General features: G+C 42.6%; 1 protein-coding gene across 2 annotated transcripts; it reads left to right on the top strand.

Moving 5' to 3' along the window:
- Positions 1-1,320: 1,320 nt before the first annotated feature.
- On the top strand, positions 1,321-24,072 carry slco1c1 (solute carrier organic anion transporter family, member 1C1). 2 transcript variants are annotated; one of them, XM_031583274.2, is made up of 16 exons: positions 1,321-1,638; positions 5,851-6,008; positions 10,016-10,157; positions 11,788-11,920; positions 12,718-12,839; positions 13,540-13,617; positions 15,052-15,150; positions 15,762-15,995; positions 16,785-16,949; positions 17,385-17,580; positions 17,863-18,028; positions 19,067-19,236; positions 21,025-21,089; positions 21,224-21,341; positions 21,955-22,191; positions 22,642-24,072. In XM_031583274.2, the coding sequence occupies exons 2-16, from the start codon at positions 5,865-5,867 to the stop codon at positions 22,673-22,675; spliced, it is 2,103 nt and encodes a 700-aa protein (XP_031439134.1). In that variant the 5' UTR covers positions 1,321-1,638; positions 5,851-5,864; the 3' UTR covers positions 22,676-24,072. The 2 variants fall into 2 exon arrangements, with proteins under 2 accessions (XP_031439134.1, XP_012678981.2); XM_012823527.3 differs by having other exon boundaries at positions 13,471-13,617.
- The last annotated feature ends 36 nt before the right edge of the window (positions 24,073-24,108 follow it).

The following is a 24,108-nucleotide window of genomic DNA, read 5'->3' as shown; positions in this document are numbered from 1 at the left end:
GTCACAGCTATCAACACAACGGTGAAATCAAGAAAACAGAAGCTGTTTGTTGACCCACGCGTCTTACGCAGTGTTCTTGTTCTTGTACAGAATCTCTTTGTAGGCTCACTGGGCCAAGAATTCGGCTGCACCTCCAAGTACCATTTGGCATGGCCCAATTAGCGCACCGGAGTCTGTGGGTGGACACAAAGGAACAAGCCTGTCGTTGGTTGGCCACAGCTCTTGCAGTCTGTCTCCACAACTTTCAGACGTCAACCTCGCCAACCATCGAATGTAATTCGAGTTATCATATAGGCCTTCTCAAACTAAGGTGAGTAGGCTAAACATGTGTTGTCAATCCCACTGTGCTTGAAATTAAAAGAATGCAACGGGGCAGTTTGATCTGTCATCAATTGAGAGCAGAACACAGGTATTCGTATAAATGAGCCGGCAAGCAACCGGTTTCAACAAACTAGGGTAAGAAAAATCAGAACCGCATCCAAGAAGTTATTAAAGCTGTCATTTTATGTGGCTCAGCTCTATCTCCATGGCAACAAGGAAACGTGGGCATTTTTTTTTCCTTTTCCATGTGACGCTCGTGTCGGTAAACATCTATTTCTGCCTTCATTGGCAAGACAATGTAATATTTCAGATCATAAGTTGATACTGCCATTATAGAAACTCTCAGAGTTAAGATACACGAACACAACTCGTGTTAAATAATGAGCAGACACAACGTGGTTTTAAAAATATAGGCATAGAAATGTCAGACAGGCATCCAGGGAACATCTGGACTGCTGTCTGACTACTCAGGTGAGGTGCTGTGGCAGCGGCTGCTTGAGGGGCGCAGATTCATTCAGTCACAGCACTTAACTGGGTCAGTTTACTTCATGTCAGGTGAGACTGTCATTTAATATTTCACACACTTCCCAATACGACACTTGGCTACATCTCCCTTTCGCAGTCTTTTACCGAATAATTAACTTTATTTTACAGTGAAACGATGCATCATGCCTCAGTCATGATTTGCCATGTCACATATACGTTTCTAGTTGTGTTGTTGCTGTGCATTCATTACAACACGACGTGGTTGAAAAACGTAATACTGCTTAAAGATGGGTAGTTCGCCTATGTTGCTGTGCTCAAAGATAAAGGTAGTGCGTCTACGTCACAACTGTGAAATTATCCTTTTTTCCTCTTGATCCTTTGGTCCGAAATGCATTTACACCGAAACAAATCAATCCTGTGTGTCATCTCCCTGTGTTCTTGGCGCTCCCAGGGGTCATCACGTGTTTGAGCCAATTCTTCAAGCGCCCTCAACACCGTTCCAACAACTGTTTCACTTCTCAGTGAGCAAGGGACGCTGTTGTGAAAGAAGGTAGACTTGCGTCAAAATAATTGCGATGTACAAAACTCTTAGAACTGACCTAAAACCGGAATATTTGGATTTGACACCGAACTCCTGAGACTTACCTCCGAGACTGAGTGCCTTTTCGTCCTCATCCTGAAGAAGTTTCCTCAAAGCCCATCACATTGGCAGCGCGTACGGTAGCGTTGTAGACTCACCCTGTTCCAAAGAAAATACTTGTCTATGATTTGCTTCTAAAGCCATTGAAAAGGAAGGGAAATTAATCTGGCACACGGATAACCCAGAATTTGGTGAGTATCAATGCTGCTACGTCGACCAAATGATTTAAATGAACTGCTGTTGGTTTCCATCCGAAACAGATGTGTTCGCCCTTCGCGCAATTGCGCGCTGTCACATCTACGTAGAGCTGGGGAAATATAGCTGATTTAATCTGGTTTGCAGTAGACACGTAGTATTGATGCCATTGATAAGAATATTGCAATTTAACACATTGTACCCCTTGAATTATGGTAGGCTTCTGTTTTAGTTAAAATGATAGACTGTAAGATGCGCTTTTTGCGTGTAACATATTGAGTCGTAGGGCGTCACATCGCCCTACGACTCATATATATATATATGATTATATCTTGTTTTCTAAAGAATTTCTCCACTTTAAACACCAAACTCTTGTATGTGTTATGATTAAAACAGTTGTATTGTGTTAATAGGTTACATAACGGAGGTGGCAGGGCTTTTTAAATAATGCAGTTGTCTGACTTTCAAGGCTTATCTCCATGGAAAGGGCTTTCATTCATGCCGGTTCGTTGATTTGTCAGAGTCATGGATTTGCCGTGAGCTGAGGCGCAGTGCAGGGCTTAATAAGCAACCACTAATTAGATAGAGTGCGCGTGGTCAGGGACACACTCCTTGTCATGACTTCTGGGTCCTACGCAGCACCATCGATTATAGCGCCAACGAGTTGTTTATGTCCTTGTCAGTTTACATTCAACTCTCCACATTGCCTACCGATGACATAATAATTAGCCTACATGAGAGGTCAGCACATATATTTGAAGTTTAGGTTATCATTAGCATGCCCTAATCAAGATGAAAAATTTCCCATAGGGCCGCGAATTTAATAAGCGTCTCTGAGGTGAAGCTTTTGCCATAGGCAGTGTTGAGACATCCCCAAGGCTTAAAGCAGTGGATAGTGCCCTGTCTTGTGATGTCTAAAGTACAGTAAATGATAAGTAGAGATGGGCATTTCAAGAAAAAATACTAATAAATAATCGCTAGAACTATTTGACTATTCACTATTATTCGACATTATTTGACAAAGATGGCTGACCAAACTCAAACGACTGTTTGTCATTTGTTTGGCTTTTTTTTTTGCCTTGATTTTTAAAAAGTTACTGAGCAATAGACAATATAACCCCGGTATTGTAACCAAAAACTGTCTGAAGTGATTTGCAACAAGTCTACCAGCCAACTATCTCGTGTTAACACATTAGCTTATGGTGCTTATGGTGCTTATGATGCGTGTAAGGTGGTGTAGGCTACGGTGTAGGGTGCGAGGCTACACCTTACCTACAGCGTAGGTTCAAATCAGAAGCATAAATCAGCCTTTAGACTCACGGATTTCCGGACATCACTGAATCTTATGGATCTAATCGATTTTCACACTCAATAGACTAATAAGTACCAATGCAAGACACTCAATAAACAAGTCCAATGGACCACTGTGCAGAAGAGACTGCTGCACTGTGTTTGCGATATGCAGCTCACTACAGACGACTTGGTCCTGGATAAAACTCCTCTAGCAGAATGCTGCTGCTAGATTTCTATCCAGGACCAAGACAACAGAGCATATTACTCCCTTTCTTAAATCTTTACTCTGGCCTCCACTTGATTACAGAATATATTTTAAACAGCTGCTCGTAGTCTATAAATCACAGAATGGTTTAGTCCCAGAATACATGTCTGATATGCTTAAAGAATGTATACCCGGTTAGGACTCTTAGATCTAAAGACTCAGATAGTCTTCATATAGTTCAGATAGTCCAGCCCAGAGTCCAAAGTAAACATGGTGAAGCAGCATTTAGCTGTTATGCCGCATGCAACTGGAACAAGCTGCCAGAAGATCTATTGCTACATGTGCCCCTAAATGTAACAATTTTTAAGACCAGGTTGAAAACGTATCTCTTTTTATGTGCCTACGATTGAGCTCTAAAACTTGCACTCTATTCTTACAGCACTTTAATTCTGGAAGTAGAGCTCTAGTCACTCCCTGGTGGGGCTAATGGCTAAGCTCTAGTGGCGGGCATATTTTTAGGCTCTATTCTCAGGCTAAGCTCTATTTCGTTCCTTTCTCTGAATATGGCTCTGTGTGACTCTATTGTGGACCCTATCAAGGGTTCTCAAGGGCTTTGGTGGCTACTTCTACTATGTTTGTATTCTACTTTATGTACTTTGTACTTTCTTTTAATTATATATAAGTATATATATTTAATATTTGTATCTTTTATTTTTAGTCTTAAACATTTTGTCTTTATTTTTCCTTTGGATATTCTGTTTGCTTTTATATATGTAAAGCACAATGAATTGCTTCTGTGTATGAAATGTGCGATGTAAATAAACTGGCCTTGTCTTGCCTATGTCTGCATAGCACTTCTTATCTCTATGGGTCAAAAATAGATCTGTTCACGAAATGCCGCAAATGCATGCAAATGAAACAATATGCTTACATGTTTGGGGAGGGGGGCAGGGGCTCAATGATTTCAGTCATGGTAATTTAAGAGGTATGGAACACTCAAACAGAGATAGAGAGAGACCCATTCATGCTTTACGTGGCAGAGTTTGCACCTCATTTTGGTAAATTTTTCGTAAATTTTTTTAATGAGTTCCACACAGAACTTTTTAACAGCTGTAGTAATCTGTTGCATCTAATCTCACAGTGCCACACACGTTTTATCGGTGCCTGGTAGTAATGCATTCTTCTTCTTCTGTTGTTTAATGTAAACATTGGCAAACATCTTTAAAGTAACACTAAGCAACAATTTGACACTTTTTGAGGTATGGTTTTATAGGCAACTAGTTTTGGTACCATCCTCAAATTCATTTTGATAGCATATGGTCATGTGAAGGACAGATAAACACCTGTGTCTTTCCCACTAGCTATCCAAGATATGCCCTATGTAGTTCTATGTACCGGGATGGAAAACCCTGCAAAAAAGCTTTCACAGCATGACATTGCCAGCTATACTACCAAAAGACACCAGTTAGTGTGTTGGCAAGCTTCTATCAGTGTCAACTGGGCTGTTGGTGGTGTTTGCAAAGTTTTTGCATGCCTTTTAGGTAGTTAGCTTGCTAGTTTTCGAACAGAACTCCTTATTGCTGCTTTAAGGTGTATTACCGCCACCTTCTGACAGTAATAACACAATACTTACTAGCAGACACCGATAAAAACAATGGAAAAATATATTTTAGGACAAGACGATAGTCTCATAAAATGTATCGACTACTCGAGTATTCGAAAATCATGACCCATCCCAAGTGCATCTATTTTATTGAAATAGGAATCCCAAGGACTCCAAAGGAATTTCTCTATCTAGCAACATTAAATCCCTATGATAACATATGACCTAATGCCCTGATTATATCCATCCAGAACAGCACAAAACATTCCACATGACATGATTAGGGGTCAGATCATAATATCTAATCTTACATTTGTAGAACCTACACTGTATAGAAGGACATCTGGAGTGCATAGTGCATTTTCTAAGATCAAGAAAAAAACTACGTTTTTGTACCCCTTGTACCCTGTGCGTTTCAACACATTTTTGCTTTTTCTAACAAAGACCCATTTGTGTGGAAAATTATTTGCAGTCACTAGTTTATATATTACGTTTCATGGTTCTCATGATCTCCCCGTATGTGAGAAATATATCATAACTGCTATGTATGATAGTGTGAACTGTCATTGTTGTGTTGTAACTAGCACCACATGTATTTGCCTGCTGATACTCCATATCTTTGGGCATTTCACATGACTAGAGGAAGCAGCAGCTTGAAGATGCCCTGTATGTAGAGCAGGGAATTTCATTCAGGAGGGACCCCTCACTTTTCTTACTCACTTTTGCCATTTTCTTTACCTGGTATGTTCCACACATTTTTGTTATCCATAATAACTTTAGGATTATTATCCCTTATAGCTTGAATCATTCCATCCTCTAGGTGCTGTTATGGATTTAGATATAACTATTTTTCATTCAATAATGTTTTGATAGGCGTGTACAGTGCATGACAGAAATGCAAAGCCATTGTCTTAAACTTTCATTTATATTTCCTTTTACATAGTACATCATAGTGAACATAATGTACTTGTACTGTATTTGTGTCTCTCTTAACCCAAAGCTGGTTATTATACTGTACTTTGGCATACATGTAGCCAACACTTTGCTTTTTTGTCTTCTGGGAATGTGAGGTGAAAGAGGTGACATGTTCCCATTTTCTTTACACAGGGGTGCATGCATCAATGCCAAGAAATTTAATTAGGGAAACTGTGCCCAAGGAAAACGAGACTTTTCTGGGGAGGATGGATCCCCCGCCCAAGGAGAGGCACTCACCAGTGAACAGGCCAGTGCCATCAAGGGGTCGCTCCTCTTGTTCCAGCCTAAAGGTGAGGCTTACATTTCTGCCAGCCCAGTTGGAGAGCCCTACAAGCAGGCACCCCATACTGCGCATAGCACCAATTGTACAGGAAATGTGGCCTTCTAATTCCACAGGACTTGCTTATACAATCACAATGCGAGCTCTATATCCCAATTCTCTCATTTCAAAAACATGTCATCCTTTCTTGACAGGCTGCCGTTATAGTTTCTGGTGTAGTCTTTCCAGTTGCATTGAACCAAAGGCATTTTGTGAGTGTTTGCACCTTGAGCTTTCATGCAGGGCCATCTAATGTTAGACATGAGTTTACAGTCAGAAAGGCCTCTGGTCAGCAAGATGAGAAGTGCACTTTCCTTGTCTTTCATCGGAGGTTTGGCTTCATCATTCACAGCACAAAACACACTGTCTTCGGGGCGACAGTGGTACAGGAGGTAAGAAGTCGTTTAGTAATCAAAAGGTTGCTAGTTCGATTCCCTGTCGAAGCGTCCTTGAGCAAGACACTGAACCCCTGCTAATTGCTCCTGATGAGCAGTGTGCCATCAGTGTAAAAATGTAAAATGTGTATACATTGTAAGTCACACATATGTAAGTCGCTTTGGATGAAAGCGTCTGCTAAATGACTAAATGTAAATGTCTTCGGGTCAGTTTCAGTCTTCCACATCCCATAGTGGCTGCTTTGCTCTCAACAGATGCGTTTTTGATGGACCTCATTGGCAGATTGTACTTACTGTATAATCAAATATGGAGGTTTTGGGCACACAGGCTTCTGTTGAATGTATAGTGACAAAGTTGTCTGATTCCAAATGCTTGGTTTAAAGGCGTGTTTAATAACCTAGCATTTGTCTTGATGTTGAAGTTGGCCAGTGACTGGTGTAATCAGAACAGGCCTTGTTTTGTCACTGGATTATATTGATGTGAGACAATAGCATAAAAGCCTCTTAAAGTCTGATTAATTTATGGAACACGGAACATGGTTTTGCTTTAGTTTACTGTGTACACAATAACCAATACTCAGAAAGGTTTTGATTTGATTCATATTTTGCACGTAAATACTAGACCAGAAAAAAAAGACATGCCTCACACTGGCCTATGTGTATGAATGCCATGTCTAAGAATATCTCGAAGAAAGACAGCATTGTTACATGCGCCTATGAAGCCATATGTCTAGCGAAAGCTGATTAGAGACGCATACAGTGCTGTTTCTGTGCGGACTCTGCCACTGAAACGTGCTACTGGGATTTTATTTAATTACCACAGGCCGCTGAAGGCCACCACCGAGGTTGTGCTGAAAAAGCTCTGAGACCCCCATGTCCTCGCTGATCTCCTAAAGTGTGGGTGTTCTCAAAGTGTGTCATTGATCCATTTCGCAGCCCTCTTTGAGCGTCACATGGCACACGAGCAGCATGGCAGCAGGAGAGCACCAGTATCCCGCCTGGGCGTCTGTCTTCAGGAAGAGGCGGCATGTGAGTGGCACGGGAGAGGAGGGGGAAAACACACGCTTTGTTGGGCGGGAAATGTGTGTTCGGCGTGTGGCTCTGAGAGAATTACGCTAGGAAATCCCCCCCCCCCCCCCCCGCGCCCCATATCAGGACAGTGGGGCCATCGGAAGCTCTTCGCTGGTTTCGTCTGCCGGTTTATTTTTCGTACTTCCACACGTAATGTGATACAAAGGCTGCTGCTCTACAGGGTTCACAGGCACCTCCACCCCACTAACCTCCTTCCCCTGAAGATTTACGGTTAAGCATGATCACTGAGACACTGGTGTCAGCTGACAGGCTTTCAGTGCAGATGCCTCTCCTGGAGGAGTTTTCCAACTAGTTTTTTTTTCAAATACAGAGCACTTTCATTTTGCCATTTTCGCTTTTTGGTCTAGATGAGCTCACTCATATTTGCTCAGCCATTAATTTGACAAGATTTTAGTTAGACAACTTTTTTTGACAATCTTTTTTAAAGGCAGACCAGTCCCAAAGAATGCTGACAGTCTGTTTTATTTATCTCCCTTCCGCTCTCCTCGCTCCTCTCTCTCTCTCTCTCTCTCTCTCTCTCTCTCTTTCTCTCTCTCTCTCTCTCTCTCTCTCTCTCTCTCGTATGAGTCTCTAATGAAGTGGCTGCATCAGCAGTGTCATCTGCCTACAATTTCCGAATTACGCAGGGTAGAGGCACTTCCCAATGGGATGTGATGGTGTTAAACATCCCAGGAAGCCCCAGGAACACTGATCCCCAGTGGCACTGATCGAGGGCTTAGTCAGCACAGACCGCCAACGAAAAACTGATGCTCATTTTGTGACCTACTTTTCTTTATGCTTAGAGTTTTTTTGCTGGCTCGTCGTTAAGCACACAAACAAAGGTTGTCTTTCTTCATTTAGGATTTTTTTTTTTTGCCACTTCTTCAAGAAATAATCGGCTTCCCTTTATGTGTGTTAGAGGTGTGAACCTTTAGTGTTTGCCTGGTGCTGTGAGCTTACTTTGAGGTACAGAATAGCGCAGCGTCACAATCTCTTGAGCTTCACCCACACATCACAAGCTCCTCTGTACTGTCCCTCACTCTTCTGGGTTCAGTGATGTCTTTGGCTTATGCCACTAGAGCAGCCCTGGAGAATATTTATTTCTGGGCAAATGACAATTATTTCAATAGCCAGTGCATGATCCTCAGTGACTCAAAACTACCAGGCTAATGTGCTGTGCCAAATTTAGTATTTTTGTGTTTTTGTGACTATACGTAGCAAAAGTAAGTTATATAAATGTGAATAAAATGGGTGATATATTAAGTAATAATAATAGTTATCATTATTGTTATCGTCAGATGACGTATTTGTTGTCTGTGATGATAAACAAAACGTTCACTGTTTAGTTGTTCTTACACTGTACGTTTTGTGTTTATGTCCTCTGTTGATATCATGCTATGCCTATATCCCTTTGGAGTCCTGCCAATAGGAGAGATCCGTCCAAGAGAGGCCTGTTGTTGCCTTGGGAGACTTCAGAGTAGCTATGAATTTTTCAACGTAGTGTAATCATTTGCTGAGTGCTTTTTTATTTATCTATGTTCTTTCTGATGTAATTGGCTGAATTGATGATGTGTTGCAGTACTCGAGTGCCTGAAAGATTAACCCTTAAATAACTCTCAATTTATCAGCCACATGTAATGTATGTTCCTCTTCCTTGCTCTGTCACTCAGACTTTTTATTCTCTTTCCTTATTTTACCTCCTTTCCTTCTTCTTTCACTCCCTTTGTTTTCACTCTTTTTACTTTTTTCTTTTTCTCTTCTTCATGTACTCTCTCTCACACACAAGTTTGATCATTAGTCTTTGACGCAGTGGGTTTAAATGCACATATGTGTGAGAGTGCACATGCTGTGTGTGTGTGTGTGTATGTGTACACAAGCGAGTGTGTGTGTTTGTGCCTTGTGTATAAAACCCTGCACGGGTGAAGATATTCTGCTAAGAGGGTGCATAAAAAATGAGGCTGCTTATTGTAAGCAAGACTCGCTTGGGGGTTGGAGGTTCTGCGGGTGGTGGTGGTGGTGGTGGTGAGGGGGCGTTATGTGACAGCGGTTGTTAGCAGCTTCACAGATGCAGCCCCAATCCTGTCATTATCAAGCCCCTAACAACTCCACATGGCCTCTGTCACCAGGCTTGAGTCACTGTCTTTAGGTTGCAGAGCAGCTCTTGGTAGACCAAGTGTGACATAAGATGTTTTAATCCCCTAATTTTTGTTCAGTGCAACTCCAGTGTCATCCCCACCGCCACCCCCCATCCTCCTCACTGACTTCCTCCTCTTTGCCGTATTCACCTCCTCACTCCCTCTGCTTTCTCCCTATTGATTTGAATCCATATTTATGAGGAAAGGCTGAGGCATCCAAAATTAGACTAATGAGGTACAGTGAACTGCTGGTTATGAAATGATAAATGTATAACACTCCTTTATTTTCTCCCTCTCTTTCTCGGTCTCTCCCTCTCTCTCTCTCTCTCTCTCTCTCTCTATCTCTCTTGCTTTCGCTTTTTCATTTTTCATTGTAGATGTTCCTTGTGGCCTTGTCCTTTGCTTACTTCGCAAAGGCATTGTCGGGAAGCTATATGAAAAGCACAATAACCCAGTTGGAGAGGCGCTTTGACATCCCCAGTTATTTAGTTGGTGTCATTGACGGGAGCTTTGAAATCGGTAAGCACCAGATCCTCTCCCTCGAAAACAATTTTAACATGCTTTTTGAATTTGGGGGTAGGTGGGTAGGTGATACACATTGCTCTCTCCAGGAAGCAGACAGCCACCATTCTAACATGTGACAGGAAGGTATTAGCTACGTGACGGAAAGCTAAAGAGCGTTTTGCGGTCCACCTCCGCAACAAGCAGAGTGTGACTAAAGTCATGACCAGTGGCATGGGTTTTATGGTTAGGCCTTTTGTATGAGTAAAAACAGTCACCGTTATAAACGTCCACTTTTCACGCATTTTGAGACAAAAAGGACTGAGGAAATTCATGGTTTAAGCACCGTTACTGTTGCTAGCAAGGTTGTTTTGAAGCAACTCTTTGCATAACCTCTAATGTTACCCTGTTTTTACAACAGCCTCCAACCACTTACCAGATTATTGTCAAAACAATGACACAATAAGATGCCATAAATCCTTTCAATTGTTTATTGGTCAACAACAACTGGTTTAAGCGAGCAAAGTGAAATACTTACCCTGTTCTCAAGTTGCTAGCAGTACCCTCATGTTACACCAAAAAAACTCACTGCATGATTATGTACATATGCCTGCAATTCGAGCTGGTTGATGACATTTCCGATAGACCGCGCCGCCTCATAGAAAGAGAACAATTTCATTGGCTGATCACTTGGATGTGTCTGTCAATTCAAATTAGATTTTTCCATTTTTTCCATGAATGATCTCATTTTAAAAATGGTCAGGCCTTCAGAGTAGGCTTAGCAGGCCCTGACGGTCTGCCACTGGTACTGCCTCACCACAGTAACAATCATACACACTATCAGTATCCTGCCATGCATGCACGTAGTGTGTAAACAGCATGCCAAACTCACACCCCAGTTGTTAGCATAGTTTTGGCTAACAATTCAGGCTTGAAGTCCACGAGGGCAGGACTCAAGCCACACTGCAGCACCCCTCTCACGTGGCAGTGGCAGCCAGGGTTACCATAGGAGCGTTTCCATGGGAACGAGGCACTGAGTGGAGAAAGAGAGAGAGAAAGAGAGAGAGAGAGGGGGGGCGAGGAGTAGAGTGGAGTGGAGTGGTGAGGTGGTCGCAGCAGCATCATGGGGATCATGTGTCGTGATGCTGGGTTAGCCAGCAAGCCTGTTCCCTTCCTCCCGCCTTCCCTTTCCCCAATCCTCCATTCATCTCACGTCCAAAAAGTGGCCTAGAGCTCAAGTGCTTCCTCTGTGTGGACTGGTCTGTGTGGACTGGAGTCTGGCCACCATACTGCGAGGAGCTTTCTGTCTGACTCTGTTCAGACTAGCAGAAGTGGTCCTCACATGTCCGCCCCCAGAATGACAAGACAGTGAAAGAAGAAAGAAGAAGTCAGTTGTTAGCATTTGGACTTTAATTGGACTTACACAGAGTCACCTCAGAATGCAGCCCTTAGGGTGTGTGTGTCCATATAGCGTTTTTCTCCGGCGGAAATAAGAGGCTAATTAATCCATTTGTGTGTAGTTTTGCTTATCCTAGGTAGAGAGGCCTTCTTGCTCTAAATCCATTCAGGAAATTCAGAGCAACGTGAGCAAATCCAGAGTAACTGAAGTATTCTGTTTTGTCTCCCTTCCTCCCTTCTCCCACACAAGGTAATTTGCTGGTGATTGCGTTTGTCAGTTACTTTGGGGCCAAGCTGCACAGACCTAGGATCATAGCAGTTGGATGTCTTCTCATGTCTGTGGGGACTTTCCTCATTGCATTGCCACACTTCATTATTGGACGGTAAGCACGGTTGGGGGAGGGGGTGAGTGGTGGTGGTGGGGGGTGTTGGTTGGTCGGTCCATTCCTGTCTCAGTGAACTGTGCTTCCCCAGCTTTTTCCAAGTGAATGAAATTAGCCATTCAAGAGGCACTGCAGTGGGTCCACACCACTGTTGCCTTATCTGCAGCAGGCTGAGAGCTTTGTGGGTCACATGCTTCTCGTTAAAGCTTTTTAAAAGCCATTGCCAAAATGCCATATGCACTGTTTTGTATTTTTGTTTGTTGGAAGTCAGACATTGTGCCCTATTGGTCCAGATAAATGCATTATTTTCTCCTTATAAATAAGAAAGACTTAAATGCAGTCACGTGCTGTGTGGCTGGTCACATTTATTTCCCTTTTGGACTGTAAAAGAAACCCATGAACTAAACTCACTGGCTTTACTTTATTTTCTCCTCCCTTTGGTGTGATTCAACAAAGGTCTATGTATACAAGCCTTCTATTAAGCGTTGCTGCCTTAAACTCCATTTAAAATATAGATGTAACTCTTTCCCAAGGATCACTGCAGTGACACTCACTTACCTCAAGAGTATTCCATTTTGCTGGACTTTTTGATGTCTGTTTCATATGTAAATATTTCAGTACAGTACTGATGTGTGTAAATCATAGTGGCGACATGTTTTAGCATTACGGACTCAATGCTGAGCCATGCACCATCAGCTATGCACACAGTTCTTTTTGTGTGTTTGTGATTAATCTTAATCTGCTTAATGGCTTCCCCTATCACCCTCTAATACACTGTATTGATGTTTTGTGTACAGCTATAAGTTTGACTCATCGATTAGATCTTCAGTGAACTCAACCAATACCTTCTCTCCATGTCCAGCAAGTTCACCTGGTGTTCTGTCTGCAGGTGACAACTCCTCTGAGGTGCCCATAGCAGGTGAACAGTCTTACTTTGGGTTTTTCCCATTGTACCACATGTTACCGTTCAACACTGTAGTGTAGTGGGTCTCCTGGCTTTGTGCTCCTGAAAGGACACCAATATGTAAGCTGCAAAATTCCAGTATGCAGATGGGGGTTGATTGAATACACTGTAATCAGATTGGGTGAAGCATGAATGTCACTGAATTCAAATGTCAGACAAGCTCACACAAACCCTTCACCCACTTACACATACACACACACACAGAGAGAGAGAGAGAGAGAGAGAGAGAGAGAGAGTCACACACACACACACACACACACACACACACACACACACACACACACACACACACACACACACACACACACACACACACACACACACACACACACACACACACACACACACACAGACAGACAGACACATTGCACCCGCATGCAGATACACAAACGCACACACACACACACACACACACACACACACACACACACACACACACACACACACACACACACACACACACACACACACACACACAAACACACATAAAAATGTTCACAAATACCAAAGTGAATTTACAGTCAGTGTCCTCTGCCAGTGATTTGCAAATTCCATTTGATCCTATTTCCCTTCATGTGTATTCTAGACTGCGAGCGAGACTTCAGTCTGTCCATGTGGGTGTATGTTTTTCTGGGGAATGTGTTGCGCGGAATAGGGGAGACCCCTGTTCAGCCTCTTGGAATCTCATACATAGATGATCATGCTTTGGAGGAAAATGCTGCTTTCTACATAGGTGAGCCCTGTTTATGTATATAATTATGTATATATTTATATATATATGCAACCTCCAGTTTAGTGGGATTGTGTAGCCTGCATAAGTCAAATGAGAGCATGAAAGGCACCAAATCATTTTACATGCAGGGGAATATATAAAAAAATGCCACCTTAAAGTCCTATATAGCTCCATTGAACATGTTGTGAAAATCTCACAGAGAAAACAGAATATCTGAGCTCTGTGCAAAGAGGACACCTGCATCTACAGGTTCTCTAATTGAAGAAAAAGAAGCATATCAGTCCCATTTAAAATGAAGTGTCCTTACGGCCTACTCTATGCTGACCCCTTGATTCATTATTTAGTACAGTGAATTTCTATATTAAGTACACATTATTATTATTATCTGATCGGACAACAGGCATTCAATGATTGGGGACATCCTGGCACAACCCCACGCAAACCTTTAGGAATCACTCAACATTCGTCAACAATCGTAGATACAAAATGTAGATAAACTAAAGAAATCACAATCTGGTGTCTTGAAACTCAATTACTTGGTAGTAGAACTGTTGCAATATGACACTCGTGATCGCGGGGTTGGTAAATGATATCCCCACGACACTCAGCCTCCGGCCTTGTCCTTACGGCCGAATCACATCCTTTCTCAACCCCACTCACACTTGTGTCATAATGCTTAAATAACGTAATGATTTTTCCATTCTTAATGTAGTAAAAGTCAATAATGTATACAATGGCAATAATGTAATACATTTTCTGAATCAATAATGTAAGAACTGTTTACGCATAATATATAATTGTAATGGTTATTACATTAGCTGAATTAAAAAAAAAAGTATGTAATAAAAAAAACTGATTATGCAATAATATCACTTTATTTAAGTTTTATTTATTGGCTATAGAGTGTCACTTCCATGACACTTACCCTTCAGTACCATATGGAGTAGAAGGCCGGGATGGAGATAAGTCTAACCATCAAGTTACACAAGCAAATAAATAGTCTTAATTCCTAGAGAGAGAGTAGGTGTGTGTGTGTGTGTGTGTTTGTGTGTGTGTGTACGGGTGTGTGTGTGTACGGGTGTGTTTCCTCAGAGTTAGGACTAAGATTCAAAGGTCAGGATTGGTCAGGTTTTTGAGCAGCTATTTTAAAGAAGAAACAGTAAGGGTAAGTGTTATGGAAGTCTGACACTTGATATTAAGTATTTTATTAGATTATTGGCTCCAATTATTATTTTATTTAATTAATAATTATTAATGTTTCTTTTTAAATCCAGCTAATGTAATAAACAGTCAATAATCTAATAACTTATTACATTATTATGTGCAAAAGATTTTACATTATTGGTTCACAAATCTTAATACATAATTTTTTGCTGTTTGGCATCGAGCCTTTTCACATGTCAAAGCAATTGCTGTTTGTGCTCCTTGTGACAGGTTGTGTCCAGACGATATCGGTCATTGGTCCCGTGTTTGGTTACTTGCTGGGAGCTCTGTGTGCCAATATATATGTGGACATTGGATTTGTCAACATGGGTGAGTGAGATACCTGCAGTGGTGATGTGAATGGCCGTCTGCAGTCTAGACAGCAGAGTGGAGGCATTCACCTCTGTTCATAGATATACAGGCTATGTAGTTCACCGACAATTCCTGGAGATCAAGGTCATGAGGTTCACAAATAGCCCTACCTTGAGGTATTCCTAAAGGCATTTTTCTGTGTTTCCCTGGGATGATTTTCTAAATTTCTCTTAATTTGCTGTTGCCAAGTCATCCAGTTTGATCAGCCAAATTGTACTGTTTGGAGGCGTTATGACCCCTGTATCAACTGAACGTGTCACTTCAGATATTGTATGTTCCATTCACAGATTTGGAGAGAACACAGAGAATAATGCACACTCTGATCCCATTAAATGTCATTGCTGAAACCCATCTTCCCTCTGGATGTGATTATCTCCTTCAGAACATGATTAATTCCCCCTCTGGATGCAGCCGTAGATTGTAATACTTGGATCAAAGACTCTCTGAAGTTATGATTCTCCCATCTAATCTGATGCATTTTATTGAACATGTTGGTTGTGAGGCAGCTACTTGTTATGCATGTTAGATTTAAGAGTGTGTTCTGACGGCCGTGCTTGTCTTATCTCCAGAGAGCATCAGCATAGCACCAGGGGACGCCCGCTGGGTGGGAGCCTGGTGGCTGGGCTACCTCATAGCGGGATTCATCACCCTGCTCTCGGCCATACCCTTCTGGTTTCTGCCCAAGTCGCCGTCCATGCCTGTGGACAAACAGTTGGAAAAAAGCTCCCCTGAGCAGGCCAACTCCATCAAGGAGCACAAGTACCAGGCGGACGAACCGGCCAACTTCCTAGAAATGGCCAAAGGTAATCAAATGGACTTTGGCTACTATCAAGGGTCAGTTAAATGGGTCATATGTAAGCCTGAATAGCTTTCGGCTAGTGAGCTAAATCATTTTATACTCCCCACCCCAAGCAGATTAAGGGCAACAAATGTAGTGTTCCATTTCTGCACAAATTTACCATTTTTAACTTTATTATTACTTCCCATTTAAAATGGGATTTTAGCAATTAAAAACACCATTTCTGACAGTGTGGGCTTATTCCAGTGACGGCATCATTGCTATTTTGCTTTGCATTACATTGACTCAGTAGCAGTAGCATCCACAAAGTGCATCAAAATGGTTATTTTTAGCTGAATTTTCAATGTTTTAAACTACATATAGCACCTTCAAAGGTTGCTCCCTTCAGTTGTGTTCTTCTCCTATGAAAAAGCAATTACCCAGACATTAGGAAACTCTGTGTTGGAATAACTGCAGGGGAAAAAGGTAATGCCCATTGGCAGATTCATTTATTGTGTTCTTTATGGGGTTATCAATTCTACTGCCCCGACTGCACCACACTGCATATTCTACATCTTCTATAAGCACAGCTGATGAGCGTCAGTATAATTAGCTAAATCAAGGGTGTTCGGCTAATCAAGACAATGTCAATGCAGTTCAGTCAGGTCTAAAAGCTGGAGGGCAAAAGCTGAGATTTAGATGGACATTAATGTTGAATTTTTTGTAGTGTAATGTAGTTTTCTAAAGTTTTGGAAAGAGAGCTTGGCTGACATTGTATAATAACTAACATTGTGTGTCGGTTTTTCTTTTTCAGACTTTGTGCCGACATTAAAGTCTCTTCTCAGAAATCCTGTGTACTTTTTATATCTCTGTGTGACCATTATCCAGTTCAACTCCCTAATTGGCATGGTCACATACAAGCCTAAATACATAGGGGAGCATTATGGAAAGTCAGCATCTACCGCCAACTTTTTGATGGGTATGTATATAATAATGTAAATAATAGAAAACAATACTCTCTGTTTAAGGTTAGTTAGGTCGCATATTACAGAGTTAGTTGACATATAAAGCCAAGGAAAATAAGCATTGTGTGCTCATAACTGGACAGAATTGGCAACCTTGACTTTCTTTTTCATTTTTATTCAAGACTTTGATTTGATAAATTACGAAATGCTTGGCATCAGGCCAGTCTTCATTGCATATGAAAGAGAATATAAGATGTAGAAGCAATAATGGAATTGCTAATGCACAGCCATTCACTTTTGCTGTGTTTACCTGTATATCATCAAAAGCTTCTCATCTCAATTTTCTCAACCTCATTAAAGTGTTGTGGGGATGGGGCTGGCTTTGGCCTGAATGTATGGGTGATGAAGAGGCCTTTTATCTTTTCACATGTTCTCGTTCTGGCTCCAAGGCATCATAAACATTCCTGCCGTCGCCTTGGGAATGTTTTCGGGAGGCGTGGTCATGAAGAAGTTCAAGCTGAGCATCATGGGAGCGGCCAAGTTTGCGCTGGGAACGTCCCTGCTGGGGTACTTCCTGTCCCTGTTCTTCCTCGCCATGGGCTGCGAGAACTCCAAAGTGGCAGGGATAACCGTCTCATACAAGGGGTAGGACCTCAACCATGATTGGGAAATTTCACAGTATGTCTGAATTATATGAAATACATTTCATTGAAGAAGACAAAGCTTAAAGACATTGATTAAACCGACAGTCTGATTCTAATGATTCACCTAAACGTCTCCATCTGTACTGAATGATATTTAATTGGATTTAATTCAATATTAATTGGAATTTCATCATCGACACAGATGAGCAGATAGGGTCAAACACACAGGAGTCACATAAGAGTGACTCTTCATGTTTTCTCTGTCTGTGTTTGTTCTTTGAAGCGTGAAGGGCCTGTCTTATCACGAGAGTGCACTCTATGTCCAGTGCAACGCAGACTGCCAGTGTTCAGGGAAGGATTGGGATCCCGTGTGCGGAGAGAATGGGATCACGTACGCCTCTCCATGTCTGGCTGGCTGCCGTTCATCCAGTGGCTCAGGAAGGAACACGGTAAGAGTATATACATGTGTACGCACGCACACACAAGCATGCAGACACACACACACACACACACCAAACACACACACACACACACACACACACACACACACACACACACACACACACACACACACACACACACACACACACACACACACACACACACACACACACACACACACACACACACACACACACACACAGCCACAGGCACAAACATGGCTATACATACTAGACACATATGTTTCACTGATATTTACATGCAGACACACTGGCACTCACAACACAAACAGTGGATGTTCTGTACCAGAGAGTTTACCTGATAAGATGGTCTGGCCTGGCTTTTACTGCCGGCCTGTGTCTGTGCTTTGACCTTGAAAATGTAAACGTGTATGTCAGGTTGGAATGTGCAGTGAAGCTGCAGCAAGAGCTCCATGAAGGCCATTTGTATTTTCCTTTAAAAAAAGGTTTCAGATTGTGCTACTTCCTAGCGGTAATGTAGTTTCCTAGCTTCTTCCCACAGCATTCAAACATTCCCTTGTCTCACACCCCTCCCTATCCTTCCTTTTTTCCCTTTTCTTCTTTATGCACTCTCATTCCTGTGCCCCCCCCCCCCCCCCTTCCCACCCACATCCACACACACACGCACGCACACAGTGTGCCTTAGGCATATCAGCTGTGAAAGCCTTACTCAGTCTTACTCATCGAATGTTAGAACCCAGTCACAGCCGTGATTATTGTGGTCAGGTGAGTGCTTCGTTTAATGCAGCTCCCCCGTGACTCAAGATTTTTTCTTTCCCAAGCATAATGAAGCTTTTGTTGCTTGAGTTGTGTATATAATGGATTACATTAATTCTAGAATCCTTGGCAGTATATACTGTGGACTTGTTTATGAGCAAGCACCATACAATTTGCCAATGCAGTAACAGTCTCTTCTCCCTTTAACTAGTTATGCTCACAAGCTCTCCCCCTTTTTATCTCTGTCTTTTCCTCTATCTTTCTTTCATTCTTTCTTTCATTCTTCCTTTCCTTCCATCCATCTCCCAGGTGTTTGACCAGTGTAGCTGTGTTGCCACAGGGAATCTGACAGCCAGAGTGGGCCTGTGTCCCAACAGGAATGCCTGTGACCGCATCTTTCCCTACTTCCTGACTCTCTCCGTCATCACCTCCTTCATTATCTCACTTGGTGGCACGCCGGGATATATGCTCCTTATAAGGTCCTTCTTCTTTCATATCAGTACTACCATTATTACATTTACATTTATGTTTAGTCATTTGGCAGATGCTTTTATCCAAACGAGGAACAACTATCAAGCTTCAGTAAGTTAAGAGACCTCCCGAGTACTAATTCTAGTCTATCTGACAAAGTGCAAAGAGAGCAGCTAGAAGAAAGTGTTATGGGTGTTAGGAAAGAACGTATACAAGAAAGTCTTAAAGATAGATTGATACTCCTGCTCTGATAGCAAGGCCCCTGTTCTGAGCACATTATGTGCACACTGCTCCATGGAAAGCTGTGCGTTTGCTGGGAGACGATTTTAAAATATCTGTGTGTTAGTGTGAATTTGTTTAAATCTTCACATAAACATCAGTGTGATGGACAATCACCATCTCAGGACTTTCCGTTTGCCCCCAATACACCCCCCCCCCCCACCCATCCCTTCCTCTTCTCAGGGCTTTTACTCTGCACATGTGTCAACCTGCCATAGGTCAGTAGTTATGTGTGACACACTGAATTGACTACCATTTATTTTCAACAAGAACAATCTTTCAGAGACGGCCCAAATCACATGGGGGCCTGGCTTTTTTTTCTTCCAAAGGGGTGGGGGATGGGTTATTGAATTATTTTCCTTTAAACACCACCATCCTGGAGCAGAGTGGATTTAGGATGAAGAGGTCTTGTGTCTCTCTCTCTCTGTCTGCAGGAAAAGGAAAGCAGATTACAGACATAAACAAGCGGCGGGCATCGTAAACCCAGTTTTGCTAATATGATTTTTTTCCTGGTCGCGGCTTGCCTCGTTGAGGGAGGTCACGCTCCAGTCACGACTGACGTCACGATTTGCGCCGAGATACCGCTGACGGCGCCCCCGGCCCACGCGACCGGCCGTTGGCTGGTTAAGAAGGGCTCACGTAGGACCCATGGACGCGACACACATCGTTACAAATGTCTCGTGGCCCGGGGTTTCTGTTTTTTTTTTTTTTTTTTTCTCAAGAAGGCGGCGCGCTCGAATCCGTCAGCTTTTCTCAAAGCCTGATCAGCTGACTGGGAAGGAATGCATCGCCTCAAATTAGGTTACCTACAAGGCCAGCGGCAGCGCCCTTCTATCTCTGTTTGGGCTGATCTATTCGCGGGCTGATCTCATGGTTTCTTTCCCAGATATGAGACACAGTTTCAGGGAAATAACACCACCTGTTACTCACAAGAGAGGCTTTCCATTGGTGTATATGGACATCAGCAAGGGCTGAGGCTAAAAGGAGACAGAATGATTGTGTGCGTGTGTGTGTGTGTGTCTGATGTGTGCGTGCATGTGGAACATCACACAGTCATTTGCATTCAAACCAGCGTGAGGAGTGGGGGTTGCTTCAAACTACAAAGGGCACTTGCACACCTCTGAGAGAAAAGGGTGCAGGCAAACAAATGCTCAGCCCCAGCTCAGCCCCCCCCCCCCCCCCCCCCCCCCCCCCCCCCCCCCCCCCCCCCTCAAAAGATGACCTATACTGACATGGCATCCCTCCTGCAGCCTGCCGCATGCTGCTGTGCATGATAGTGATTCTCCTCATCAACCTCACTGACGTGGGTAGAAACTCCTATGAAGCAGGAGCTGGAATAAGCAAGGGTGGATATTACTAAAGAGGATAGAAACTCTCCTGCTTCACTGGTGATTGGCAGGCAGTGCCCACTTATTTCAACTATGTACCCCTGGATTGATATGCAGGTGAAATAAGAAACATTCCTGCACAGATCTTTGGTTGCTCATGCATCCTTTTTGTTGTTATTCGGGGTGTAGGTGCATCAAGCCACAGCTGAAATCACTAGCTTTGGGGTTCCACACACTGGCCACAAGAACCCTGGGTAAGTAAATATCGCTCCCCTAAAAAAACTAAACAAAAATGATTTGTGTTAATACATGGAATTGGCAAGTTGTTGACTCTAAAATTGTCAGTAAAACTGTTGGTTGTGAAAAATGAAGTCTCCTTGTCTTCCAGCTGGCATCCCAGCGCCCATATACTTTGGCGCCATAATCGACACCACCTGCTTGAAGTGGGGCCAGAAGAGCTGTGGGGGGCGAGGAGCTTGCAGGATCTATGATACTGCAGCATACAGGTACTGGCTATCTACCTCAAAATCATCCTCCAGAATTAGCATTAGGTTTACATCATAGGATTGCAACTTTGACCAGAATTTAAAGTGAGGAAGAGGTTAAAAAAAAAGATTAAGATAAAAAAAAATATATATATATATATATATATATAGAGAGAGAGAGGATGTATTGGTTTCCCAAAACTAGATGACATTTGCCACTCATTCCTTGAAAGTGATTAAATATATCTCCCGGGAGCCTATGCTCCTAGACGAAGGTAGAGACAGAATTACCGACCAGAAATGGATCTTCCTGACAGAGAAAGTAAAATGCCCACTACAGCACTGTTATAATCAACCCTCCAGGCTCATAAATGTCTAGGACTCTGGAATGACTGGATGTGGGTAACTAGTCTGTGTTGGGAGGGCCATTCATGGTGAGACTTTCCTCACAACCCACACCTTTGAACCTATAATTGAATGTTAGTGCTGCAACTGCACGTAAAAACCGTGAATGTTTTGAATGTATGCTAAAGACAATTGCTAAGCTTGTTTGCTAGACTGTAGATGGGCCCTATGTGATTGCAATACTGACCTGAGTTCTCCCATCTGTGCTGTGGCTGTGTTCTGCTCGCAGGACGGCCTACCTGGGCCTGACGCTGGGCCTGCGCGCCGTCTCCTTCCTGCTGTGCACCTGGGGCTTCGTGGTGCTCCGGCGGCACGTACGGCAGCAGGAGCGGGGCCCGCTGACCAACGGTGCCGCGGCCGGAGTGGCCGAGCTGGAGGCCCTTAGGAGGGAGGAGACCCACGGTGGCTCCAGCTCCGACCAGTCCCCGCAGAACTCGGACAGCAACCCCGAGCGGGAGACACGCCTGTGAGTCTCCCTGTCTCTCCATCGTCCCCCCTTCCCACCCCCACCCCCCGTCCTCTGAGCCACACACCTTCCCAGACCACACCGCAGGCCAGCAGAACAGGGAATCTTGGGCTTCATCCAACATATTTCATAATTCAAAAAGAAACCTACACAGTTGTATACACACTTGTATATTTGTACTGGACCAATGTAGGTGATTGTGAAAGAGGTTTTTTTTTTTTTTTGCAAAGCTGAAAAGAAAACTTTTTGAATGTAGCAATGAATGTTGATTTCAGGTGTTTTTATTTTTGTTATGTTTGTTTTTGGTACTACATTTTATTAACAATATATTATATATATATATATATATATGATATGTTTTTTTTTTCTCCAATGGTCAATTATATAAAAAATGTATCTTTTTATAATGTATGATAGTAAGAGTTAAGGTTTTTGTCTGTATTTTTCTAGAAACCAGAACACAATATGCTGCCATTGTGAGTGAAGTTTGGAAGGGGATCATACAGTTCAAGACTGAATGGAAATGGGTCAGGTGAAGAGAAGGACTAACTATTGTGGGGATGTATACTTTGGCTAGGACGTTCAAAAGCTGATCAACAAACAGTGCTGGGGGCCTTGTACACAGGCATGCTTAGAATAGCCATGTTGATCTCATATGTTGTAACTGCCCTTTCATGTCTCTGAACGAGAGTCTGAATGTGAAACAATGGGCAAAAAGGTCTCAGATCAGTGGTCCGGCGCTAGGATGCTTTTGTGGGTGTGTGTAGAATGCGTGGCCACTTCCACCCTTCCCTTTGAAAACTGGCTCCTGGTTTCCCCTGGCGGAGGTTCCTGCCTGCCTGCTGTTTGTTTTCACTCCAGCAGGAGAGATATTTGTGTGAAGTAGTCAAAGTCAACAAGCAATCAGTCATTCATCTCAGCGATCAGTAGACAGAGAGAACGTTTTTTTTTTTCCCAGCCCCGCAGAAAGGACATCTCGCTGCAACACTGATTGTGTCCACAAGGAGGACGTGTTGCACCACAACACCTTGCTAATGAAGCACTACACATGATCTCAGAGCACGGGCTATGCATAATGACAAATCGAATCAGACCATCATTTCCTATACTACTATAGTACATATATAAAGTATAAACAGACGCCTAAGAAGTCAACCTCTGCACTGTGCACTGTTAACAGGTAGGCCTTCACTCTAATCAAATGTGGAGCAACAATGTTGAACTCTTCGCAATCATTTGCCATTGCAATTTTTTGTAACGTTTGTATGGAATACATTGTCTTTACGGACTACTGTGCTGCCATCAGAGAAGTGTTGTTCTATTCTATGGACATTTTTTCCTCCCTGACACTTGCAGTGTGAGACATCATGGTGTGGGCTTGTGCACGAGGACATTTGCCTGCCCTCTGTGGTGCACAAGTGTATTATCATCTGTGGTGTTCAGTGTGAGTGTGTGTGTGTGTGTGTGTGTGTACCTGGTTGCACATGTGCTCATGTGCCAAAAAGAAAAGCAAAATCAACAGTCTACTCTCAGGTTGGTCAATCACTTGTTCCTGAAAATTTTAAATAATTGTACTTTTATATATAGATGAATAGAGAAGAAAATGATTTTTTTTCATTGTTAAAAAATGTCTTTGGCATAGCAGATCTCGGGGAACTTCGGTTGATATTTTTTGCCATTTGAAGTTTACCAGTATGAACCAAGGATCATTTGAGTCTTTCTGACTTGTGGAGCATTTAAAATGAACGGCATTTATCACTTGCTTTAAAAATTTGAATGTACATAGTTTTATTTGCTCATTTATTTTTGTATAAAATTGAAGTGAACATCCTGTGAATGTACATGATGCAAAAATAAAGCATTTATTATATTGCCCTCGGACCTGCTTGTTTTTCTTGCAGAAGGCTGTGAAACATA

Source organism: Clupea harengus, chromosome 16, assembly GCF_900700415.2.
Source record: "Clupea harengus chromosome 16, Ch_v2.0.2, whole genome shotgun sequence".
NCBI classification, from domain to species: domain Eukaryota; kingdom Metazoa; phylum Chordata; class Actinopteri; order Clupeiformes; family Clupeidae; genus Clupea; species Clupea harengus.
The sequence above is the reverse complement of the archived record's forward strand: the minus strand, read 5'-3'. Positions and strand labels throughout refer to the sequence as shown.